General features: G+C 35.9%; 1 protein-coding gene and 1 pseudogene across 1 annotated transcript in view; both read left to right on the top strand.

The window, feature by feature from the left end:
- Nucleotides 1–16,659, top strand: part of SLC25A36 (solute carrier family 25 member 36) — a 38,751-nt gene extending 22,092 nt beyond the window's left edge. Inside the window, exons 5-7 of the mRNA XM_021678867.2 lie at nucleotides 7,657–7,723; nucleotides 10,208–10,497; nucleotides 12,740–16,659. Coding sequence (XP_021534542.1) covers nucleotides 7,657–7,723; nucleotides 10,208–10,497; nucleotides 12,740–12,933 — 551 coding nt within the window. The 3' untranslated portion in view covers nucleotides 12,934–16,659. The remainder of the gene's footprint in view (nucleotides 1–7,656; nucleotides 7,724–10,207; nucleotides 10,498–12,739) is intronic.
- A 4,485-nt stretch (nucleotides 16,660–21,144) lies between these two features.
- LOC110570703 lies at nucleotides 21,145–21,880 on the top strand (annotated as a pseudogene).
- The last annotated feature ends 6,072 nt before the right edge of the window (nucleotides 21,881–27,952 follow it).

Here is a 27,952-nt window from a genome sequence, read left to right as displayed (position 1 = left end):
CATCTACATACATGATTCTTATATTTGTTAATATACAGTAAATTTGATCAGGAGGTATACTTAAAATCTGTTATAAGTTGGCATTTTTGTAATCGGGTTTGTGATAGCATACAGGTAATATAATATTTACATTGTCTTGTGTAGTCCACTGAATATTTAGTGATGACTTTTGACAGTTTAAAGAATCCAACCATAATTACACTATAAATAAGTTATGCAGCTGTAATTTACTCTTCTCTCCTCAATTTCTGTTAGTGCCTTTTCCCTTTTTGCTGCATGTTTTGGCTTCTGTCTGAAATGTGCCGGCAGTTCTTGGTAAAGTATTCATTTTGTCCTGTGCTCAAATGCTGAAATTTTTGTGATGTATTACTGATAACTGAGAGTTACTGTCATGTATGTGTTTTGAAAAATAATGTTTAGCATTCCATATAAATCACACTAGATAGTACTTGAAATTTAGGCACTGGCTCTGTGTACATGCTTGCTATAGAAGTGTTTTCCAACATCATTGTTGAGTATATATGATTCTGACTTAAAGCAACTAGTTCTGGGCCTCTGTACTGCCTTAAAGATAAACTAGGAGATTGATTTGACCAGTCTGGTTCTGGAATCATTTGTTGCAATGCGTGTTAGACAAAGCCATGACCTTTGGTTTATTCTCTGCAGTTTTCTGAGATTCGTGGTATATTTAACCATACCTCACATTTCCAAATTATGCTATGACTATAAAGCAAATTATTACTACTTTCATCAACTGTTGAGCAGTAAATTGAGTGTCAATTACATGTTTAATAATGAGTGCCTTAAACTGTTAACCATTTTCTGTTTAGAAATAAATTGGATCAATTTGAACCACATACTTTAACGAACTAAGTGTAAGTTGGAAATAACTAATTTCTGAAAGGTCAATAGCCGTATAATCTACCATATACCTCACAAATTATTTTCAAGGCTTTTTATATTTGGTAATTGCTCACTGACTCATTGAAGTTTTAAAGCTGAAAGGTAAAAACCTGAGCGGTCAAGGTGGTGAAATACTCTTATTTACCCATGAGGAAAGATCTTGGGCAAGTTATATAATTTATGCAAGTTATATAATTTATCCTTGGAATGTAGGTTACTCTACAAAGAGTTGGATTTTGAGAATTAGTTCTTTAGTACCATAGAGATCATCTAGTTACAACTAGAAAATTTTTTAATGTACTTTTTATAGATGTTGAATATGGATATGATTTTTCCTCTTCAAATTTGAGTGGGTATAAGGTAAAAATTAGTGGGCTAATTTCAAACTATATAACTGCTGTATTAGGATCTTTAAGAATATATTTCTGGATTACCAGTGTTTGTTTTTTAACCCCAGAAAATTATTAAAGAAATGTTAATCTTTTTTTTATTTGTTTTGGAAGACGAAGAAAGTAGATGAGCAGTCATTTTTAGTTGAGGATAGTTATATATTCAGTAGTGCAAATTTAGGGTTTCAGAATATCTTAATTCCCAATGGAACATCTTTTTTCATTAGAACATCTCATCAGAATTTATTACTATTTTTGTATCATGTAATTTCAGTGGAATTGTCATTTTGCACTTTTCTCTCAAATGTGTACAAATGTCAACTCATAGTTTGTTTTTATATTGATACTATTTTCCACCTTGAATTCCTTGAATTTGTAAATTGATGGTCTTATCATTGCTCAGAGATTATTGCATTATATTCTTATTGTGTAATTTGAAAATACTTCTTCCATTTGTTTGCAGTTAAATTTTTCTGAGAATTGTGCTTTCAGAGAGCTTCCTTGCACTATTCATGAGCATTAACACATAGCTTTGCAGTTTTTATACATAACTACGTGGTTGGTGAAACTGAATGGTCCCATGCAAAGTCATTAAGGTAGCCTTTTGCCCCCTTCATTCTTGAAATTATCTAGACCAGATTGCTCTGGTTTTTCTTCAGGATCATTTTTAGAAGTCTTCTAAATATGAATTGGGGGTGCAAAGTGCTTAGAGGCAGTCATGTGAAAAATCGTTTTTTAACTGGCTATTAAAAAAATGCTAACCTTGTCATCTTGGTATCAGAAAGTGCACTAAAATAGACTGTTTAATGATATTGCCTGCAAGATTTTGCCACATCAAACAACACACACATTAAGGATTTTAGTAACAGACCTTGTACATAATTTTTATTCCAGGTAGCCAGTTGATTTTGCATTTTATCCATATGAACTCAAGTGTTTAGGTAGTAAACCTTTTTTTTTTTTATCAAAATGACAGTTTATTTGAAGTGGATCTTACTGTGGTTTGTTGTAGTGTTTCAAGGGAATACTATAAGAATTTATAAACCTAAATTTAGAGGTATAAATTGAAAAATTATTTCCACTTGGAAGGCTATTTAATAAAATTAAGTAATGTTGACTTTGTTTTACCTGCTTTTTTTTTCCTTCTCTACATGTAACCTTTGTTAGACTGAGAGTATTTGTTTTATCGAGGTTACTTGTATGTTTTTGTTAAAATGAACTTGCATATCCCTCTCTATATACCTAGACACAAGTGTGCATACAAAAAATAGTATGGTTTCTTTATAGTAATTCCCAGTTTTCAGAAATTTTTATCTGGAACATACAGACTTCTATATACAACATTACAGATTTTTAAATGAAAAGAATTCTGATTTTTATTGGATTATATATTCAGACAGTTATTGCTTAATTTTTAAAACACCAATAATGTAATCTTTTAACATATACTACATACCTGGTGGGTTTTATTTGCTTATAGCATTCATTGTACTTTTCAAGATACATTTTTCTGTTTGACTTAAAGTTTATTATTAAAGGTTAAGTTTTTACTCATTAAAGAGAAATTTTGTCTTGCCTATATATTTTTTAATATTTTATTTGTCCATGGCAGTTTATTCAGTCAAATGGGTGGTTGGACAGATGTTTTCTGTGTTTGTATATAAACATTCTTCCTGTTTTTTGTTTTGTAGAACACAAGAAATTAAATACAAAATAATCCAAAATATTCCATAAAAATGGATGTGCAATATTATTGGCCATAGTGCAAAAGGTGAAAGGTACAATTGTAGCAACATATACTTTAATATAAAAAAAATTATAAATAATTACAAAATGTTACTCGAAATATTCTGGGGGTTTTTTGTTTGTTTTTTTTAAGATTTACTAAGAAAAAAAGCTTTACTAAGAAAGTATAGAAAACTGTGATTTCACCTTTGATCATGGTAGGTAATGATTAGGAAAATGGGATATGATAATCCCTTCTAAATATTTTCTTAGATTCCCCCATTGACAAGGTTAGCATTTTTTCTTTAAGGCAAAATTCGTCTTTAGGTAAGTATTTGGACTCTGAAACTGCTGCAGATGGCAGAATTTTCAGTACTCGGTGCATTTTTTTTTTTTTTTTTTTTTTTAACTTATGGCCCATTCTGATATTCCTTTTTGTTTTTTAACTTAAAATTTTCAAAAAAAAGTTAGATCTCACAGTAAATATTTCTGAAATCCTTCCAATGGGATTCATTTTGTACACATGTTTCTGATGAGGTCACTGCTTGTTGTTATGATACAGAAAAGCCTGTGTCTATTTTAGGCATTTACTGTACATTTCTCCCGAGAAAAGAGTGAGATCGTGTCATCTCATGCTCCCCATCCGCAGGTCACTTCCTGTAGAAATATGGACTAACTTAAACCTCGTGAGTACTGATCTGAGCGTCTCTTGCAGCCTCTAGTTATAAGAAACACACCCTGGGAATTTATAATAGCTGTGGAATTAATAGAAGGCGGGAAATGAGCTTTTATTTCCTGAATTTGTGTGTGCATTCTGAGTATTTCATAAAACTTTAATTCTGATCCCTTTAGAATATTCCTTCTAGAAGGAAGAATGGGGTAACTTTTCAGTCATCGTGTAATAAAAGCCTGGGGTCTTCAGCTTGGCCATAATAGCCTTGACCTCAAAAGAATTTGATGACAGTATTTAAGATATACATAGTTGTAAATGGTATCATACCATCCTACAACTTCTAGGAAAAATAGTTCTCTTTGCTTAGCATAACATATTTTAAAAGTCTAATACAGTGCTTTCTATTCTCTTGTCTGTTGATACTTAGCTTTCTACTTTCTTGCAAAAACATTGATCTTAATACCTACCATTACTTTCCAATAAATGCAGGGTAAGAATATGTGGGACCTAAGCTGTTTTAGTTTTAATTTTTTTTTTTTTTTTTGTAGTTTTAATGTGTTTCTCTTAGAAGGTTAGGTGGGCTTTGTTCTTACAGAACTCGATGAAATAAAAAGTACTGAAAATGCAATACTACAGGTATCACTCACTTAATGAAATAGACATTTTCAGCATGTTTCCTATAAGCAGGATTTCTGTTAATCTGGTTTACATTAACAGATGGAGTCTTAGATGAAGCAAATAAAAGTTGCATTTTGAAAGTTTAAAAAAAATTACTAATAAAATTCTAACCGCACTGCTAACAATATGGCCAGTACGCTGCCACTTTGCTTTCACGGACTAGAGCAATATTAATTCTTCTTAACCTACAAATAGATCCTTCATACGCCTCTAAGTCAGTTTTAATGTTTAACAGGGTGCTCAGAATATTAATATGAACTAGGATATTATCAAAATTTCACAAAATTTAAATGCCAAAATAAAAAGTAATAGTAAATTTCTAAATTTCAGGTAAACTATTCCCAGTATCGTTGTATGTTTGTCTTAGAAGTAGGAAGATTTGTTTAGATTTGACTGTTGGCCAACTTCAGATTGCCTTACCATATGTAATTAAGTTAGTGATAAATTTTTGCTTCTTCCCACTTGTTTCATTTCTTGAATTAATAGATTATATTTTTATAGGTTTAATTAGCTTAATAATGTCTAGTTAGTTTATTAGGTAGAGTGTCTGTGGTTAAGAGAATGTAAAAGCATAAAATTCTAGGACCAGAGTTTTAACTGTGGTAAAGACCAATAGCTAAAAACCTGTGGGTTATGCCTAGAATCTGTCTAATGTAATTGTTTGCTGGCATTTAGGCTAGTGTCTTTATTAAAAGCTGGCTTATTATTGGGAGAGTTGAGCCAGAACAACTCTAGTAAGCACAGTTACTGATAGTAACAGTTATAGAGCAATAAGATGACAACACTCTGACCTGAATTTTAATGTTTCCTGTCCCATAGATTAATTTGTATTTGGAAATGAATTTTAGTTAAGTGAGAAATACCTGTTGTTTGCGTCCTGTCATTGTTCATTAATATGTACAGAAAATAATTTAAAATTTTATTCATGGATATTTGAAAAATTCATTTCTAGTAATATTTATAAATATTATTGCAATATTTTAAAGTTTACAATATGGAGTTTTTTCAGCCTTTAATTGAGGAATTTTGTGACTTGGAAGAGTCTTAAGCTTGGGTACTAATATTTTTAGGAATAGAACTTCTATTTTTAAAAAAAAACTTTGATGTTCATCTTTTCAAATAAAGTATAGTAGATTGAGATTTTTACCTAGACAGGCCATTTTTTTTTAAAGTTTGATGTAAGGATTCCCAGTTTTAGGCTTTCAAAATTTAATGAAAAGCAAATTTTTTTTCTTAATTTCCACAGGATAATTAATAAAAACCATTGTGAATAATGCAGAATATTTTGTTGCCTTGTGCTGCTTTGCAGCCTTTCACTAATAAGCCCCCTAATATTACTATACAGACATTTAGCTAATACAAATATTTAGGTTTAAAAACAAAGAATCATTAAATAAGGGATATAGCCAGATTACTGATGTCTGGTGGACATTTGCTTTAAAATATAATTTGAATGTATTTAGTTTGAGTTTTTCAGTTAGGAAAATGAAGGTCAAGAAAAGAAAAAAAAATTCTTTAGCTTTATTCTCATTTAAGCCAGGACATGTAAGAAAAATCTTTTCCAAGTAAAATATTTAAACAGATCCAACAGTTTCATATTTTTCTTCTCCTTTCCTTTTACCAAGAATTTATATATGAAAAGAAACTCTTATTTAAAAATGTTCCTGATAACCTGTCCAACACTTAAATTTTTATTAATTTAATACTGGCACATACAAAATTGTTGGTCCCGTACTAGTTTTATACATTTGTATGTAGTATTAAAAACACTTGAGAGAAATGGAGACTATAGAACTATTCCAAAATAGTGAAAGGAGTTACCAAACCAAATTTTTATTCCATTATTCATGTTTTATAAATAGATACAATTTAAGCATCCCTTTGTGAGACATCTGGCTCTTTCTGTGGTGTTAAACAGTGAATTAGGAAATAAAATTTGAGTTAGCTAATTATCTGACATTATAGAAGGGAAAAGAACCTATGAGACCAAATTCTGCTTTGTAAACAATTTAGTAAAATTATTTTGCATTTTAGCTATACCTATATTGACTTTGAAAGCCAAGAAAAGGTTTATGATTGGTTCTGCACTATATGTTAACTTAAAAAACAAATTATTTTTAAGTGCACCACAGCGTTTTTCTTCCTGAAATAAACTTTACTCATATTAAATGTGCTGGTTCTATTCCACCTTTCTAAACACAATGTGCTTCACCTGCCTATTATTTGATAGAAAGTATTAAAATAGTTAAGATCCTTAGACATTTCTGCATGTAAGTTTTCATTGAATTTAAGGGCCAACTGAATAAGTACAGTTTGTTGTAAGTAGTTCTTTGAAGTATGTGTAGTGATCTTAAATGTTCACAAGCAATATATTAAAACCCCGTTTTGTATAGATGAAGCAATTTTCATAAATTCCCGTTATCAAGATTGCATTTCATGTGCTATTTTTCTGTAACAGTAGGAAGCTAGAAAGTAAAAGATAAGCACTAGTCTAGAAACAACTGTTCCAGAGATCTTCATTTACTAACTGGAATGAGCCATCTTAGGAGACCACCCTTCTGCACTGATAGTACATAGTACTTAAGTTTTAAAGTAAACTAGAACTACCTTCTACTCTGAGTTTCTCTCTCCAGTGTCTATAAAAGTGAGAGGGAAGTTCCAATGTGTGACTTTTTGAACCTCTGAGTTTTTGTATGTGTTTAAATGGATGAGAAGTAGATCTGTCCTATTAACCTTAACAGAAACCTTACTTCTGTGATTCCATTATTATAACAGTATTAGTAAGTATATGTTCATATAAAGCATTCATAAAGGCAGACAACAGTCCTTATTGTTATATAGCCAACCTAAGATCAAATAGAGTAAATGCTGACCTTTAGGTAGAATCCACTTTTAATGTAGTAGCTATTGTAGAGTTTGCATGCTAAAAAGCCCTAGAACACACCAAATTTCTATATATTTGTCTGTAGAAATGGGTTTCTAAATTTATCTTAGAGTGTAGAGGGCGCCCCAGAGAATATTCTGAATATGTTGGGAGAGGAATTTATATATTACCAGATTTTGCTCTTAAAATAATTTTTTAGTTATGGTCAGAAGTTGAGAATGTAGATTGGAAATAAACTACAAATGTTCATGGTTGTATGTGTTTGTAAAATAAAAGTGTATAGCATACATCAATTAATAGTTTATACATTTTCTTTAATATAGATTTGTATGATTTTTAAAACCTTAAAGTTAATAGTGTATTCTTCATTTTTACCAGAGTTCATTTTAAACATGTTTGTTTAGGTTTTACTGCAATCACAGCGACCAACCCCATTTGGCTTATAAAGACTCGGTTACAGCTTGATGCAAGGTATGTTAATTCATTAAAACAAAATTAAAGTTGGTTCAACTAATTTTTTCCTGTAAATTTATATCTGTGAGATTTCAGTGCCATGTATCTAGCCATGTCTTTCCCCTCTTTTGCTGCTGATTTTGTTTTTTTGTTTGGTTTTTGAAACTTGGGTCTACCATCAAAAGCAAAAGTGATATAATAGTTGGCAATATGAGACTTTCTAGGGGAGAAAGTATATTATGTGTTGTGTTTTTAAATAAAAGAAAATGAAAGAAAAAGAATATATATTAGCCTAGCCCAAGCAGTGATAATTTCACTATGTGAATGATTATAATTGGTCTCCCAACAGTTAAACAACCCATATGATCAAGTAGTCTAGATTAAATCTTGAAGGATCATTGCTCAAATTTATTAACCTATATACAGAGAGGCCTGGCATGGGATTTAGCTCTCATATATTCATAGACTTCATCTGTTATCAATGATCACTTTATGGGAGCAAAAATCATTCATGTGGTAAATGTATGTTGAGCAGATATACTGCTCAGTTCTAGAGCTATACCAAGAAACAGTGGGGACCAACTTTAAATGGAATAGTCAGCGATTTTTTTTTTTTTTTTTTTTTTGAGCCCATTTTAAGCAGAAGCAGTGGTCAGTGCAAACCTCATAGGTCTTAAGTTTAGGGCCTTCAGCATGTTTGGGAACCAAGCAAAGTCCTGAAGCAGTACAGCTTAGAGTCTTGCCATCTTAATTCCTGTTGGCCTGTAGAATGGAGGATAGGGAAAAGGAAATACTTTTATAGAGAGACGATCCTATTGCTGTATAATAATAATAATAATACTTTTGAAATTTTTAGCCTTTTGGTCTGGAGTAGACTTGGAACAAATTTTCACTGTTATATTTTAGGGCTTGGGAACTAGTCTATATATCTCATAGACTATAAAACTGATCTAAGAAATCATTAACAATTATGCCTGTTTAAGTGTGTTTTCCGCATTCTGTCACGTTGAACTATATGCTATTTGGAGACTTGAAACATCTCTAATTCTTGTTTCATCCAGGATAATTGAAATGAAATCTTAAGCGTCGTGAAGCAAAACTCAAAGTTTACTTCTTAAAGCCAAAGATCTGAAAGGTAGTGGTAGTTAAAACAACCCAAAGGTTAGAGAAATGTGAAGATGCCAGTTGATATTATACTATTATAAACTACCAGGGTTATGCTTCAGTATGATGTAGGATGGATCTGTGGGGGGTCCTGAGAAAAGTATGGCTTAAAACTCTATTATTTTTTCACCTACAATTGTAGCACAAGCCAACACAAGTTCTTAGGCTTGGGGTGATGGGGAATGGGGTGGGGTTGGTGTAGTAGTTTGAAGGTTGGTTTGAGGATGCTAATGTATAAAACCATGAAATCAAGAACAGGGCTGATGTGTTTGCATATTACCCTTTGGGACTTGTAGCATTTTAACTTCTCATGAGGAAGTCTCTGGCAGAAACTGATTACAATTGGTTTCATGGATCATTCAACAAAGAAAGTATTCGTTCAATGTCATTAGTTGAGGACAGTTATTAGTTCAAGACAATAATTAGTTCATAAAACTGGAGGAATTTGTGGGTTATCAGTTGGGTGTCTTAATTGTGTTTTTGTTATGTCAGAAAAAGGTTGTATATAATTTATACATAGGTAAATTTTCTATTTCTTTCCCTGTAGGTAGCATTTAAACCCATTTCTTATAGATAAGGGTCTATTGGGAGAATCATAGTGTAAGGTAATATTTTTATAAACTCAAAATTACATACTTATATAAGAGTAGATACACTGCCTATAAATAGCACTAAGGAAGTTTTACTGGGCACAGTGCTCAGTAAATATTTGGTAACTCTCGGGGTCCTCATTCACTGTTCACCATGATACTGACATGAAAGATAGGCCTGTTTGCCTTCAAAGGATCATTGGAAATTTGACTTAAATTTCCAGTCATTTTTTGGGAAGAGCTGAGTGGGTTTGGAAGAATCCCTCAAATGCACAAGTACTGGATTAAGTATACTCCTTGCTTTGTGATGTACTGTCATCATTGGTGTCTCAATCACTCTTTTATGTTACGAACTGCAGAAGAAATCTCAATTTAGAACTGGATTTAATGATTCAATGTAATGTGACAGCTTGTTTTTATCTTGAGCTGCAGTCACAATGTATTTGGACTATTTTGTTTCTTATCCCTACAATACAAACTTCAATGAGTGTATGAAACTGAAGATTTTTAATGTAGTGTATTTTGCATTAGTAAAATAAACTACTTACATGTTACCCATCTAATGTGACAAACTTAGGACAAAAGAATAGGAAGTCTAAAATGAATGTTTTAAAATTCTGGTTTCACTTCTCCATGAGTTAGAGGATCATTCTATATTTAGAGTGGCATAGTTCCACTATATTTTACTGACTTTATTTTAAAAACCTATACTACTTTGTAAATAACATTTTTCCTTTTTGCTTTTCAGGAACCGTGGGGAAAAGCGAATGGGCGCTTTTGAATGTATTCGTAAAGTGTATCAGACAGATGGACTTAGAGGATTTTATAGGGGCATGTCTGCGTCATATGCTGGCATATCAGAGACCGTTATCCATTTTGTTATTTATGAAAGTATTAAGCAAAAAATACTGGAATATAAGATTGCTTCTACAATGGAAAATGATGAAGAGTCTGTAAAAGAAGCGTCAGATTTTGTGGGAATGATGCTAGCTGCTGCCACCTCAAAAACTTGTGCCACAACTCTAGCTTATCCACATGGTAAGAGGAGGTGGGCTTCTGGGAGTAAAATTCCATTAATTTAGAAATACTTTCCCACATCAGCCAATGGCCCATTTATTACAGCATTTATAATTTTTATTGAATTCTAGTAAAACAGAATACAGTTCTTAGGAGCTTATAATGGGATTAAATCTGTGTAAGTAACTGTTTTAATAGGTCAGTATATATTACAGTAGCATGATGAAGATTGAGCATGCAGTCTGGACCATCACATTTTAGCCCAGAGTCCATCAGATTCCAGCCAGGTGATGTTTGGGCAAATTAAAAAAAAAAAAGGTATGAATATAGATGGTGTACTAGATACTTTATATACATTATTGCTAATCTACAAAAAATTCCTGCAAAGTACTTACCTTCTCTGTTTAAGTCTAAGTATGCTAGAACATAACCAGAATTTGTCTTCGTTTTCTTCATTTTCTAAGTTGCCGAAGGTCACACATGTTTAGTCAGTGGAGGAGCCCAAATTTGAAATGGAGTCTATAATCCCAAAGGATTATAAGTTGGCAAATAAGTATATATGAATGATTTATTTCCATCTTTAAGTTTTATAGTGTTAGCCTGTTTCATTAATAGATAACAAAATCACTTAAAAATTTGTGTGCAAGATGCTGAGGGGTTTTTTTATAACTTTTGTTTTGCTTAAGTATAGCCTTTGATTTTGTTGTGTTGGGGTTTGTTTTGCTTTGGATTTTTTTTTTTTTTTTTAAGATTTTATTTATTTGTCAGAGAGAGAGTGAGCACAAGCAGGGGGAGCGGGAGGCAGAGGGAGAGGGAGAAGCAGGCTTCCCGCCGAGCAGGGAGCCCAGTGCGGGACTCAGTCCCAGGACCCTGGGATCATGACCTGAGCGGAAGGCAGACATTTAACTGACTGAGCCTCAGGGGTCTTTTTTTTTTTTTTAAGATTTTTATTTTTTAAGTAATCTCTACACCCAACATGGGGCTTGAGATCAATAATTGCATGCTACTACGCCAACTGACCCATCCAGGCACCCCCGCTTTGGGTTTTTAATCTAAATGCTTCACTTTTGTTACACTGATTAACATTTACATTCATCCTTGTAAATCTGAGGCCCTGTGATTAAAGCTATATCAAGGCAAATGAAACAGGGGTAGGAGGAAATGAGTATTTGCTCTAAAATGTAATTTATGAGTAAGACCAACTCTAACCAAGTTGGACTGTGAACTTACCTCTATTTCCTGAGGGAAGTTCCTAACTTCTTTCTTTAAGAGAAGTCAAAAGAGGACAATATGAGCAGCATTGTTTAGGTCCTGGCTACAGTGGGATACCTAGAACTGTACCCTGCTAAGGGTAAGAGACAGCACCTTGTCCCCTCAAGTGAGATGATGTCTTTATACAAAGAGGTAGTTTATAAACAATATTTTGAATGGAATATATAACTGGCATGAGTTTTTAAGATAGGACACAAGAGATTTCAAATATTAACATTTGCGGTGAAAATAGTTCTAGTTCTAGGCCATTTCCCTCAGGCCCAGCAGGAGTAGTGTGTTGGAAAAACAGACTCTTCAGTAGAGAGCGCTGAATTCTTGTCCCAGCCTCTACCCCCAACTGACTAAAACCTCTCAGCAGTCCGATTTCCTCACCTTTCAAAACTAAGAAATAATGGACTAACCATAATCTTTTTATATCTCTTAAGAGCTCTAAAATTTTACGATTTTTGCTTAGTTGCTTCCCAAATGGGGCCTTTTAGCTAACAGCTAGTGTTTTGAACATTTTTAGGCTATGTACATGAAATTTCATGTTGGTATCTGTGGACCATTGTGAATAGATTATTTATTCTATTTTCTCATTGTGGGGTCCACTTAAGAACTTTTATGTTTATTTCTCACCATATCTTTGTGTATTCATCTTTGATAACCACCTGCATTCCCTTTTCTGTTTCTTCACCTTTTCCTTACCACATATATTTTCCCTTTTATCTGTATCTAGTATACAACTGACACTTTTGTTTTATTCTTTAACTATTCAGGAACCTATGAAATTTTATAATTAGTATTTATTATTAGTGATTTTAGCCAGCTGTCTTAGAAATTTGGTGTTATTGTAATAAGACCAGTTTCAGCAAGTTACACATTAAAAATCACTCCCATATTTATTCTGAGCTTACACTTAAAGACTGGTAAATGGGATGTGCTCAGCATTAGGAGGGAATAAAGATATCACTAATGCTTTTAAACTGACTTTTTCTCCCCCCCCAAACAGAAGTTGTAAGAACACGACTACGTGAAGAGGGAACAAAATATAGATCTTTTTTTCAGACACTGTCTTTGGTGGTTCAAGAAGAAGGTTATGGGTCTCTTTACCGTGGTCTAACAACTCATCTGGTGAGACAGATTCCAAACACAGCCATTATGATGGCCACCTACGAATTGGTGGTCTACCTTCTCAATGGATAGCAACTTCAAGCTGCTGTACTATGAAGAGGGAAGACCAAAAGATTACAGTGGACCATGCAGTTTTGAAGCCAGCATGGTGGACAGAAGAAAAAAGTTTGGGAACATGTAACTATGCCTAAGTGGAAGTTTGGTTGTAGGAATTAAGTAATCATAACCACATTACTTGGTCTTTTTCAGTAATGTGAAGGGAAAAAAAAAAAAACCTAGGCTGCCTCTAAGAAAAAAGCCTTTAGAAGCACTCCTGCCTCCAAATTGCCATTTTCTCTACCATGTCCACAGGACACAGTTGCATTTTGTTGATTTATGGCAGTCAGAGTATAGTCTGTGTTCCATGAGCACTTTTCCAGTCTTCTAAACAAAGCCATCCCTAATTGTATAAATATTATAACTATCCAAAGATAGTATTGACAGTCATAAATGTCTTACCTCTGGCATCTGTGTAATTCCTGTAAAATTGTAAAATAAGAATAAGTGAGATCCTTAGTATTATTTTCCCATTTCCTTGAGAGGATCTGGAATGTTTTAAAATTAATTATTTGGCATTAATAGTCACTAGTTTTGACAACTAATGAAATAATGTCTAAAGATCTTGCGTATTTTTAGCTTTAAAATGTTTTGGTTTCCACTGCTAACAAGTGCTTGATGTTGAGCATAATGTGGACACTTAAATTGTTGATTAACATATCAAGCTGAGTGGTAATAGTTTGGGACAGAAGAAACCATGAAATGTTGATTCTTGGCCATTTGAATAACTTGAGCACATCCTCATATCTTCTCTAACTTTACAATACATGAATGAATGGGGTTGTCTTGTCACTGATTTATTAGTTACAAACTTGAATTATCATCTGTCATACCTAGGTATCATTCTCTTAAAGTGGAAAGAATTCACCACTTCTGAATCTTTTTCTGTTTGCCTTTACATTAGGAATTTGAACCATTGAATTATTTCCAGATCAGTATAGATTGCATTTGTTTTGTAGAGAAAATGGTAATTTTCAGCTTTGCCATAATAGGTTTCTTTTTTTAAGGTGACATTATAAATATCTGGGGCAGTATAAACATAGAAGAGGGGGCCCTCTGCTATCTGATTGAGCAGGTAGTGATCCTAATTGACCACAGTTTGTAAATGAACAAACTGCTTTTGACAAGAAATTTATGCTATCCTGTGATTTCTTGAATGGTAAATCATAGAAAGATTCAAGTTAATTCAGATTAAGTGTGCTAACAGGATATAGCTTTTACATTTTGCTGTTGAGTTCAACTGTACCTTTTAATACTTAAATGTATATATGTATGGCCCTTATGAAGATGTTTGCTGTAATTCTGTTAAGAGACTTTTGCTTATGGAAGTTGCTATACTGGTGTATAAAACATCTACAATTAAACTCCAGTGTGGTACTCATTTCAGTATAGATGAACTGTACATTTTGTGCAATGGCTTTATCTTAAGAATGACTCTTTGTGAATGCACTTTGTGGCCTTTTTTTGGAGGAGGGGTGAGAGTAGAGAATTCCATGTTAAGATTGTTTTTTTTTTAAACATTGGTCATGTATTAGGCAGAAACCATGTTCAAAGCATTTTTCTGGGTTTTAGATATGGTGTTTTGGAGATCTTTAATAATATAAATGTTTTATGTATTCTGTGTACACTCTAATGCCCCTAACACAGAAAATTGTAGCACATCATTGCAAGTTATCTCTGCTGTCACCAGTGAAACACAGTGCCCTCTTAAATTCCTTCACTTTCTTAACTCCTTATAATCAACAGTAACTGGTTGTTTTTGAGGTGCTTCGATTGGAATTAAAAAATATTCCAATCTATTTGGAGACCAAAGGCAAATTTAGTTTCATTACCTTTGGGATTATTCGTACCTTTTATGGTGAATTTTAGCTTTGACATTTATTGTGAGAAGCCAAAAAAAAAAAAAAAAATCTAGGGGTTTCTAACTTAAATCTGTAGAGCAAGTCTCATCTATAGTGTTTGCCTTTTCAGGTGCCACTTACACTGCCTAATAGAGTGCCATTTGCCTTGCAGAGATTCATGAACATACATTGTGTTCAATGTAGGTCAGAGGTTCTCCCTAATGTTAATGATCTCACTACACCACAAATGACTAAGAATGATATGAAAACCAGCAGCTACAGAACATCTTATTATTTAGTGTTAGCAAATTCATAGTAAGTGTCCTTCAAGGATGAACATGTATTCTATTCTTGTTTGTATTTAGCAAATAAAACTTATGTTGACCTTTAGTGCATTATATTCAGCTTTTAAAAGTGAGTATTCTCTTTGTACTGGAAGAAAAGATCTTAGAGTCTTAGATTTTGTTTCTTTGTGCAACAACTGGAAAGGAGCAATGAAGCTTATTTTAATTTTTTTTCCCAAAGCACAATCTGCCATAGTTTACTTTATGTGTGACAGAGATAATTTAAAAAAGAAAACTATAAAAGTTGTATATAAAGTTTGTCTCTGGAACATTTCTTTGGAGATTTTTTTAATTGATGCACATGTTTAAAAAGAAAAACCCATATTTAAAGGATTTAATTTTTTTTAAACTTTTGTTTTCATCTATTTTCTATCAGATGACTTTTTATTTCTAGTATAGAGATCAGCAGCATTCTTCGGATTTGTCTGTACTTTTATTATAGAATTTTATCAGGAAATTGAATTGAACTTAAAGCAGTAGATACTGAAAGAGTATGCTCATAGAGCAGCAGATAGAACTTTGGTACCTGTGGCTCATAGACATTTCCTAAATTTAAAAGTCCAAATCTGAGAATTACCAACCCTGTGACTGTGGGGTGTAATACTGTGCTTTTAAATCCAGGAAAAAAAAAAAAAAAAACTCTATCACCAAAGCTTTGTCTTAATTTTCATTATGTATGTAATTTTGTGGAACCAACTTACTAGATGGGGCTCACAAGTAATTTATTTATCACTTCAAAACCAGGATAGAATATTGTTAGATTATTTAATCCAGCCTTTTGTCTCCTAAAATCTAATGCCCATTGTGGAATAGCATTATTGTATTAGGACCAGGGTGTTAAAAATAATGAGTGTTTTACTCTTTTACTAGAGTATAAACATGTCAGCATTTTTAGATTTGTTTTAAGTCACGAAAAATACTGATTTGAACTTGAAGGATTTAAGTGCTGGAAATCAATCTATCCTTTTATTCTTCTAGCATTGTTCATGCCTGTCTTTTGTTGTTTACATACTCTTCTGCCCAGACTATTAGTACTGTAGGGACCCCTTTTGGGCTGATAAATATAATAGTTGAGCCTGTCTACTGATCATGACTTAAACATTCCTAAGAATAAAGGTATTTCTGAATGATTTAAATTAGAAGGAATTTTAATTATATGAAAATATTTCCTACAATGTGCAAACTTTCTGCCCACTCAAGTCTCTTCTCCATCGTGCACTTATATTTCTTGTTAATCTATACACTGCTTTTTATGCTATTCCTTTTAGAAACTGAAAATTCTAGTTTCACTCAGTTTTTATGTTACTAAACATTTGAATGTGTACCCCTCATATGTGAACAGTTAAATTATGATCTATTAGTCACAGCTAAATAATCAAAAGAGTTGATATCTTTTGACCATTGATGTGAGGTTTGCTATTCTCACATTTTGTGTACATGGCTGTAAATTATGTGCATTTATTCTATTTATGTTAACTAGCTGAATTTTATTTGAATTGTTAAAATTAAAAACTTTAAATATCCTTATGAAAATATGGGGGTTTTTTCCTATAATGTATTCTAATATTTTGGTTTGGTGAGAATGTAATCACACTTTCTTAGGATTATGTGAAGAACAAAAGTGCATTGCCATTTTCAAGTTAAATGTTAGGCTCCGATCTGCTAGACATAGTGATATCTCTATAGGAAACAAAAGGTCAAGTTCTTTAATTCCCTCCTAGGTCAGTAAGATATTTCTGTTCTTCCATATATTCCACAGGTTTATTGAATTAGGTACCATACTTTCCATGTATCAAAACATCCAATTTGCAAAGAATATCTGAAAATTTTGAGCCTAAAGAGGTTGTAATGATTTTTTTTGACATTTTATTTTATCTTACATCATTAGTTTTTGATGTAGTGTTCAACGATTCATTAGTTGCGTATTACACCCAGTGCTCATCACCACACGTGCCCTCCTTAATACCCATCATGGTTACCCCATCTTCCCACCCCCCGGTTATAATGATTTTTTAACATCATGACTTCATGTTAGTTTTGGTTTTCGCCTTTCAGAAAGTTAAGAATATTAAAAGTTAAAGGGCTAGAAACTTGTTAGAATAACCAAATGAATCCACATACGGTAGGTTGAAACAATTGACACAGATGTAAGTGTTCTCTAGTACCTATCCATTTTACATTTTGTCTTGTTTTTTCACAAGTTGTAGCTACCATCAAACATCACCTAGTTTTGTAGGTGAGGAAACCAGGACAAATTTGTCCTGTCCCTTTTCTCAGACATTAAACAAAGCTTTTGGACTACTTTCCACTGAAGACTGAAATAGTGGGTGAGGTGAGGACATTGGCAAAATAATCATTGAGGTTGGTATGACAAGCATATTCTGCTTACTGTCCCAAGTTTAAATTGGTATATGTGTGTTTATTACTGAGTATTACAAACCGTGATAGAGGGAATTTGTGAGTATGATTTCTTAAGGTTCAAGTATGACATCCACACAACTGATAAACTCAGGCAAGAAAACAAAGTGTAGTTAAATGATTTCCTTTATTTTCCTAATTTTTTTGCATTGCACAAACCAACTGTCTACCGTAATATATATGGAACCAGTTCAGTAATTTAAAGATTTTATTTGACAGAGACACAGCGAGAGAGGGAATACAAGCAGTGGTAGAGGGAGAAGCAGTCCTCCTGCCGAGCAGGGAGCCCGACGCGGGAGCCCGACACATGGCTCGATCCCAGGACCTGGAATCATGACCTGAGCCGAAGGCAGCCGCTTAACGACTGAGCCACCCAGGCGCCCCACCAGTTCAGTAATTTAAATAGCGTGCTCTGTTTATACAGTGGTTTCATGTGGTTTTCCAACAGTCTATAGATAGGGTGAATAGACAAGTGGTATTTAGATGGATATTAGTCACAGTGGGCTTTTTTTGACTTGGTGTTCTGAATCTTCTGTGTTTATTTACTACACTAGATTATTCAAGAGCCTTTGGGATGAACACTGGAATGAGTAACAAAACAAAATACGGTTTAGAGGGAAGATCTATGGGGATTCGCTCAGGGCGAAACATAGTGGGGGATTAATAAGAAATAGAACAAAGTATATGAATTGGAGCAGTAAACTGCTCTTGAAGCTGTTCTATATAGAGCCTTAGGTTACTTCTGAGGTCCAGAGGGAAGCACTGGATTTCCCTCTCCCCCTCACCAAAGCATCTTTGTAACAACAGAGCAAGTCAAGCTGAACTAGGTTCAGTGTGTCTTAGGTGAGCCTCAGGGATGTCATGTTCTCTGGAAGTGTTAATGGTGATTGACTCTCTTAGAAAGATCTGGAAAGGTTGGCTGGAGAAAAATAGTATTTAAACCAAACTTTGAAACAAACTTGACAGGCTGATTTGGAGAGGGGCATTCCTTGTTGAAACAAAGATCAAAGTGTTCTAGTAGCCCATCAGGAGAAATAACCAATTTTCTTACATTTTCTCCTGGGACTTTACACAAAGTGTTTTGAGGGGTCCCTGGGTGGCTTAGTTGAGTGTCGGACTTGTGGTTTTGGCTTGAGTCATGATCCTCAGGGTCATGGGAATGAGACCGCAGGCAGGCTCCACGCTGGGTGTGGAGCCTGCTTGCGATTCACTCTCTTTTCCTCTCCCTCTCCACCTGCCCCTCCCCATGCTCATGCCTGTGTGTGCTCTCTCAATAAATACTGTTTTTTTTTTTTTAAAAGTATCTTGACATTTTGAAACTAGTGGTAGACCTAGGATTCTGAGCCTAGCCTCATTCAAAGGAGCTCAGCAAAATTGAGTGCTAGACTCCTGTTTTCTGTGTCCCAGTCTCACTTCCAAAGCACCTCGATTCCTTAAGTCTTTCATTGTCAAGGATAAAAGGCCCATTTTCATTCACTATTTCTGAATCTTACCTTTCAAGATTATCCAGTCAGATTGATCTCCATTGTATGAACTTACTCTGAGGTGTTTTAGTGGCCTAGGTTATTTGATCTGAATTTTCCTAAGTTATGTATTGATTGTTTTTTGTTGTCCCCGCCCCCATAAGAGCAACTGGTATCAGTATGAAAAGTGAGCCATTACCTCACCATACTCAAATAATGAGTCTAAACATAAAAATTAAAAATTGCAAACCTTCTGGGAAAAGGGTATCTGCAACCTTGAAGTAGGCAGGGATTGAGTCCACAAAAAGCACCAAACATTAAGAAAAAAACCCTCAAAATTAAAAACATTAAAGTAAAAATGCAGCCACAGACTGCAAGAAAATATTTACAATATATCTGACAGGATATGTAATAAAATATACACACAAACAGGCAATGACCTAAACGCTATTTTAAAAACAAGCGTATATAAAGATGCTTAACATGGTTAGTAGTGGGAGAGGGAGAAGCAAGCTCTCTCTGTGGAGCAGGGAGCCCGATGTGGGGCTCGATCCCAGGTTAGTAATACAAATTAGAACCGCAAATAAGATAACACAATATAGCCAATATAATGACAAGTAGACACAATACCAAGGATGTAGAAACAACTGGGACTCCTACATTTCTGTGGAGAATGTAAAATGGTACAGCTACTTTGGAAAGATGGAGTTTTTAAGAAAGTTTAAAACTATTTCTGTGCTACAACCCAAATTACTACTGGTCGGAAAGGAGGAGTGGGAATTTCCAAGAGAAAATCTCCACAAATGTTCATAGGGAAAGTCAATTGTAAGTTCATGCAATGAAATACATAGTAAAAAAGCAAAATAGGAATTATTGAAACATGCAATAACGTAAATGAGTATTAAAGACATGTTAGATGAAAGAGGTCTGGCACAGAATAGTATACACTGTATTCCATTTATATGAAGGTCAAGAAAGGGCAAATGTAGCCAGCTTGGTAGAAGTCAAATTAATGTACCTAGAGTTGGAGAGGAGGAGTTGACTAGCAAGGGGCTTAGTGAAAGTTTCTGGAGTAGTGGGAAAGTTCAACATGTTGATCTGGGTAGGGTTAAGCAGGTGTGTACATAATGTGAAGATACATTATCTGTAGATACAAGATTTGCTCACTTTAAGCCTGTTTTTTAAAAATCTAATGCAAAGTAAAAAAAATGTTTGAACACTACATAATGAAACCCATGAAGGCTTGAGGTACTGGAATTATCAAAGTATAGTTCATAAAACAGTCATGCTTAGTATGTTTCAAGAAATAAAATGGAGGTTTTAAAAGTAAGTATCCGATTTTGGTATCAAGTAAGCAGGACCTCTGAGCTACTCACCTCCCTGACAACTGGATCTCAGAACGCGCTTTTTGAGGCATAGCTCACAAAAAGTTGAAGGGTTCCCCAAGGACTTCTCCCTTTCCTTCCCCCATGCCAAGCCCAAAGCTAAACAATTAGAACTGAATCTGGATTAATCAGGGTGGGGACTGGTGCTGGGGCTTATATCTCCAAGAGCAATAATATCTGGGGTCCAGGCCTGAAGAGCAGGGGTGTCAGCAGACTGAGGTGCTCCCAGGATGGGTGAGGAGTACTCCCCTGGATACCAGTAGAAGCAGAATCAAATCTGGTGGGGGAAAACTCTCCAAGTTGGGCCTACAGACTCCTAGCATTGCTTAATGATTACCAAACACAAGACCTGCCACTGAGTGATTACAGAAACATGGAAAGAACAGATTTACACCATCAAGGACTTAAGAGAGAAAATGCAGAGTAGCTAGTAGTTGTAATTACAAAGATGAGCATACAAAATGAAATAAACAAATTTTAATAGTTGGCCATAAAAATGAAAACTGTTGGGGCACCTGGGTGGCTCAGTGGTTAAGCGTCTGCCTTCAGCTCAGGTCATGATCCCAGAGTCCTGGGATTGAGCCCCACATCGGGCTCCCTGCTCCACGGAGAGAGCTTGCTTCTCCCTCTCCCACTCCCCCTGTTTGTGTTCCCCCTCTCTCTGTGTCTCTCTCTGTCAAATAAAATCTTTAAAAAAGAAAAAAAAAACTAGAGCAGTAGCTGCAGCTTTGGAAACATGGTGGAGCAAGAGCAAAGAAAAAAGATCCCATTGGTTCCAGAAAATCTGAAAAAGAAGAAGGCTTATCAGGCCCTTAAAGCCACTCAAGCAAAGCAGGCACTTTTGGAGAAGAAAGAGCAGAAGAAAGGAAAAGAGCTCAAGTTTAAGCGACTGGAATGGTTCTTACTTGATTCCTGGCAGCAGCAACGCGACAGGGTGCGCCTCAGATGACTAGAAGGGAGACCTCGTGGCTTGGAAATGCCAGATAAACATGCCTTGACCTTTGTTGTATGCATCCAAAGGATTAATGGGGTGAGTTCACTGGTGCAGAGGACCATTGCAAGGCTTCGCCTGAAGATTTTTAGTGGTGTCTTTTTCAGAGTGACCCCCCAGACCATAAAAACACTGCATATAGTGGAACCTTATGTGACCTGGGGACTTCCAAATCTCAAGTCTGTCCGGGAACTCATCTTGAAACGTGGCCAGGACAAGGTCAAGAATAAAACCATCCCTCTGACAGACAACACAGTGATTGAGGAGCACCTGGGGAAGTATGGTGTTACTTGCTTGGAAGACCTCATTCATGAAATTGCCTTTCCGGGGAAAAATTTCCAGGAATCTCTGCGTTCTTATATCCTTTCCATCTCTCAGTGGCCCGTCGTGCTACCAAGAATAGAGTGGACTACCTCAAGGAGGTGGGCTTACCTGGCTATCGAGGGGATGCATCAATCAGCTCATTCCGCAGCTGAATTAAACCCAGAATATCTGAAAGCTCAGTGCATTGGTGGCATGTGTTTTGTCTTTTGGAATTGTTTCCAGTATCTTCAAAGAAGATTATTTTCTGTTATATCTTCAGAAACTAGAGGGCGGGTCAAGGAAAAGATGATGATGCTCCTGGCAGGCACTTGTCCTTACAGCCCAGTTCCAGGGAAAAGTTCCAGTGTGTTTTCCACATTGGCTGCCACCACCACCTCTGAAGTCAGCAGAGGACTCCTGCCACGGAAGAGGGAATCCTGCTGTGTCACATCTATCCTGGAGTTTAATGTTGGTGAACGAATACCCAAGCATGAATACAAGATAGCAGTGGACCAAGCTCAGGGACATACTTGAACCTGGGGGTTCCTGGGGCCTTGTTTTGGAAGGAATTTGAAATACAGTTACAAAGAAGAACACAAAAACAGTGCTCAGTTGTCAAAAAAAAAAGAAAGAAAGAAAACTATAGGCACTGAAATCAAGAACTCAATGGGTAAATAAAAAATAGACAAAATGTGGGGCGCCTGGGTGGCTCAGTCAGTTAAGCGTCTGCCTTCGGCTCAGGTCATGATCCCAGGGTCCTGGGATTGAGTCCGTGTCAGGCTCCTTGCTCAAGAGGAGCCTGCTTCTCCCTCTCCCACTCCCCCTGTTTGTGTTCCCTCTCTCTGTCAAAATCTTTTTTAAAAAAAAAAGACTAGATGTAACTGAAGTGATTTAAACTTGAACATCTATCTAAATTATCTACAGGACAGGAAAGGTAAAGAGAAGGACCTATGCAAGATCAGTTGGGAGATAATGGAGGATGGAATGAGAATGTCTAATATATTTCATTATATTTAGTAATGAGCAGAATAGAGAAGAGGCAACATTTTAAAAGGTAATTGGAAAATTCCCAGAGTTGATAAACATGAATCCATAGCTCCACAAATCACAATGTATCCTTTAAAAAAAAAAAATTTTATTTATTTATTTGACAGAGAGCACAAATAGGCAGAGCGGCAGGGAGAGGGAGAAGCAGCCCCCAGCACCCCCCGAGCAGGGAGCCTGATGCAGGACTCAATCCCAGGACCCTGGGATCATGACCTGAGCCGAAGGCAGATGCTTAACTGACTGAGCCACCCAGGTGCCCAATCACAATGTATACTAATTTGGATTAAGACATTCCTATAAATGTAGTGATATGAAGAACATCAAAGCAAAGTGAAAATTTTGATTTCTGCTACCTAAAATGGGTTAGGTTTTAGGGTTAGCGCTCCTAATGAGTGCAATTAAAATGCTAGGTAAAATATTCTAAAAATCTTAACATCCGAGCGTGAACATAATGAGGAATGAGCAAGCCAAAATCCAAGACATGGTAAGAGCCTAAAAGTTAAGAGAGCACTCCAAGCCACCTAGGACCTAGAAGCAAGTGAGGCAGAAGTAGATGACCAGGTCCCAAAGTTGAGGAGTCTGATAGACCCTTCCCATTAAGCTGGGGCTCCAGTAGTAAATTGGGATTCTTTCTTCCATCTCTCTGGTGCTGAGCAGAACACAGAAGTATAACAGCAGCCCGACCCTGAGACCCAGTACTGACCCCTGAGTGGAATTAAAGCCCAACTTTGCATTGCTAGAGTGGGGAGGGGGCCCCAAAATCACGAATTAAAGTGGTTCCAGACACATAGGATCCCAAATGCATGGTAGAAGCGAAGACCATTCTTTTCTGGAAAAAGCAGTCCTCATCTACAGTCACGGTGCAAACACATGAATAATTTCAAGAACTGTGAACAGCACACGGTTGATAATAAGCACACAAGGAAGCCGCACCACTAGTGACAACCCTTAAAAACAAAAGCAGCCCACTCCCAAAAAGAAAGGCGATTCTGGAGTTACCAAATATAAATCAAAATGCAAATGAGTATGGTTTTAAAAATATAAGACAGGCTTGAAAATAGGAGAGTGGGACACTAAAAAATGGTTGAGCAGATTTGAAAACCAAATGTAACTTCTAGAAGTGAAAGCTAAAGTTTAAAGCACAGTTGGACAGAGCTGGGCAATGTGGGTTCATGGGAAGCTGGAGCACCATGCTGCCAGGAGGAACAGGAAGACACGGAGGAGATGGTGAGATGCAGACAGGACGCCCCAGAGGCTCAGTGCCTGGCGACTGCTGTCCCAGCGAAGCAGAAAGAGTGGATCAAAGAGGTCATCTCAAGGGATGGAGGCTGGGGATTTTCTAAAACTGATGAAGAACTGATTCCTTGGATTGACAATCCCAAACAGAATACATAAAAAGGAACTCCTATCTACACACAGTATCATGAAACTGGATAACCAAAGGTAGAGCAGATTTGGGGGTAAAAACACCCAGACTTTTACCTCTGACAGAGCCTTCAAAGCAAGGTCAGCCAGTCTGACAACTAAATTAGCACGCAAGACAGAAGATAGGGGAGCAGTTCCTTCTGATGTGCTGCCAAACCCGACCGACTTTTACACCCAGTAAAAATCCTGCCGGCAGGAGAAGGGAATTCAGAAATTTCAGAAAAATTAAAACAGTTAGTGTGCTATCAGCAGGTCATCAAAGGAAATCCTCAAAGGTGTACATCAGGCAGAAGGAATTCGTGGTATCAGATGGAACGCCTGAGATGCAAGAAAAATGCTGAACAAAAAAGCCATAATTCGGTGGGCAAATGGAAAAGGTGGTTAACTGTATAAAAGAGTAATAATAATGGGGTGTTTAAAAAACAAAACAGGACAAAAATATAGCACATTACAATTTTATGAAAGGAGGGAAGGAGATAAATGGAGTTGAAGTGTTCTATAAACTTTATACTATCCAGGTAGAAGACGAAGATTTTGATTCATTTTATTTTTTTAAGATTTTTTATTTATTTATTAGAGAGAGAGAGAGCAAGAGAGCGAGCAGGAGCAGGGGGAGGGAGAGGGGCAGGCAGAGGGAGAGGGAGAAGCAGAGTCCCCACCGAGCAGGGAGCCTGATGTGGGGCTCGATCCCAGGACCCTGGGATCACGACCTGAGCCGAAGGCAGACGCTTAACCGGCTGAGCCACTCAGGTGCCCTGATTTTGATTCATTTTAAATGTTAAGTATGTGTTGTAAAATGGAGGATAACCAATGAAAGAACAGAAATAGTACCACTTCCATACTAGTAGAAGGGGAAAACGTGAAATTATTCTTTTCAAAAATCAGTTAAAAAGGAGTGCCAGAAAGGAGAGACAAAGAGCATGAAATTACATTTTTTTTAAGTAAACTCTATGCCCGAAGTGGGGCTCAAATTCTTGATGCCAAGATCAAGAGTCACATCCTAATTCAGCCAGGCACCCCAGAAATAAGATGGTTTTAAATCCAAATATCTCAGTCATTACATTAGTGGAAATGAACAAAGGCTCCAGTTTAAAGATTGTCAGACTGAATTTAAAAACAACAAAAAGCTATTTGTGAGAGACATGCTAAGACATGCTAAACCATAAGGACATGCTAAGTTTGGAAGTAAAAGGATAAGACTTGAAAATACTACCCAAAGGAAACAGGTGTTAATTATATTACTACCAGAGAAAACAGACTTTAAGGCAAGAAAGCATTACCAGAATTCAGGACGTTTGGTCACCGCAGAATCATAAAAGATTTGTTTCACCAAGGATACAATGATTTGAAATTTTCATAAGTCTGATAAAATTTCCTCATCGTGTAAAGCCAGAATTGAAAAAACCACAAGAAGAAACAGACAATAATAGTGGGAGTCTTCAACAAACTTCTCTCAGAAATTGATAGAAGAAAATAGTAAGCATATAGATTTCAAGGGTATAGTTAACAATCTTGACCCGAAGGAAATGCATAGAACACTGCACTTAACATCTGCAGAATATGCATCACTATTTATAGACATTGAGCCAAGCAATCTCATCAGATTTCAAGTATTGAAATCATAAAGAGGATGTAGGATGTTCCTACATCCTCAATGACCACAGGGTCATTGAGGATGACCACAATACAATTAAACTGGAAATCAGCAAATAGATCATGGAAGAACTTAAGTTTGGAAATTTAGACACATGCTTCCAAATAACCCACAGGTCTGCTCAACCACATGGACAAAATATTTTGAGCTGAATGATAATATAAATTCTAAATGTCAAAACTGATGAATGCAGCTTAAGCAGTCCTTAGAGAAAATTTAAAATTTTAAGTCCCTATATTCGAAAGGAAAAAATGCTGAAAGTTAATGAGGTAAGCATTTGTATTAGTTAGGGTTGGCTAGGGCACAGTAGAGAGACTCAGATGCATAATGGCTCAATGTAATAGACATTTTATGGCTTGCTCATTTAACGGTCTTAGAGGAATAGGTTGGCTCTGCTCTAACAGTTCTTCAGGGACTCAGCTGACTGAGGCTCTGCTCTTCTCAACATTTGCCTTCCAAGGTGGACATGGGCTGTGATTCTCAGACTTCTGCCTATATCCCAATCACATGGAGGACTTGTTTTGTTTCTCTGGTGTTGTTCAAAGTAAAAGATAGGGGCGCCTGGGTGGCTCAGTCAGTTAAGCGGCTGCCTTCGGCTCAGGTCATGGTCTCAGGGTTCTGGGATTGAGCCCCAGGTCGGGCTCCCTGCTTAGCAGAGACTCTGTTTCTCCCTCTGCCCCTCCCCTTGCTCATGCTCTCTCTCGCTCTTTCTCTATCAAATAAATCAATAAAATCTTTAAAAATATAAAGTAAAAGATAAATGTTCCCTATCTTAGCTAAACTGTAAGTAGGTGGGAAAATTCCATAATTTGGGGAAATAATTCAGAGAATAGAACTACTAGATGTATTTTCCCCATACCATTAGCAAAGTATTTTCTTCCCCCACCCCCGAGCTTTGAGATATAATTGACATATAATATTGTGTAAGTTTGAGGTGCACAACATGATGATTTGATACACTTACATATTGTGAAGTGATTATCACAAGAAGGTTAACACCTCCATCCCCTCATGTAATTATCATTTTTGTGTGTATGTGGTTAGAGCATTTAAGATCTGTCTTTGCAACTCTCAAATATATAATACAGTGTTGTTAACTATAGTCATCATGCTGTACTTTAGATGCCCGGAACTTGTTCATCTCACAACTGGAAGTTCCTACCCTTTGACTAACATGTCTCTGTTGCATCCGCCCCACACCCACACCCCGCTCCAAGTCCCTGGTAGCTACCACTCTATTCTTTACTTCTGGTTCAGCTTTTTTAGATATGATGAGATCATGCCGTATTTGTCTTTCTCTGTCTGACTTATTTCACTTAGCATGTTGTCACAAAAGGCAGGATTTCTTTCTTCTCTATGACTGAATAATATTCCATTGTGTATATATACCAAATTTCTTAATCTGCTCATCTGCTGTTTTTATGACTTGGTGATTGTGAATAATGCTGCAGGGAACATCAGGGTGCAGATATCCCGTTGAGAAAATGATTTCATTTCTTTTCATATATACCCAGAAGTGGGATTGCTGGATCATATGGTAGTTCTATTTTTAATATTTTGTGGAACCACCATATGTTTTCCATAGTGGCTGCACCAATTTACATTCCTACTAACACACAAGGATTTCCTTTTCTCCACATCCTCGCCAACACTTGTTATCACTTATCTTTTTGATGCTGACCATTCTAACAGGTGTGAGGTGATCTCTCATTGTGGTCTTGATTTGCCTTTCCCTGTTATTTAGTGATGCTGAGCATCTTTTCATATGCCTGTCCGCTATTTGTATGCCTTCTTTGGAAAAATGTCTACTCAGTTCATTTGCCCATTTTAATCAGATTATTTGTTTTCTTGTTGTTTGGGGCTTGTATGAGTTCCTTATATATTTTGGATATTAACCCCTTACCAGATATGTGGTTTGCAAATATTTTCTCCTGTTCCACAGGTTGCTTTTCCATTTTGTTTATTGTTCTTTTGTTGTGCAGAAGCTTTTTATTTTTATTTCTTTTTTAAAGATTTTATTTATTTGTCAGAGAGAGAGCACACACACAGGGGGAGCAGCAAGCAGAGGGAGAAGCAGGGTCCCCGCTGAGCAGGGAACCCAATGCAGGACTCGATGCCAGGACC

Source organism: Neomonachus schauinslandi, chromosome 1 (assembly GCF_002201575.2).
Source record: "Neomonachus schauinslandi chromosome 1, ASM220157v2, whole genome shotgun sequence".
Classification (NCBI taxonomy): domain Eukaryota; kingdom Metazoa; phylum Chordata; class Mammalia; order Carnivora; family Phocidae; genus Neomonachus; species Neomonachus schauinslandi.
This window is presented reverse-complemented; position numbering and strand designations above follow the sequence as displayed.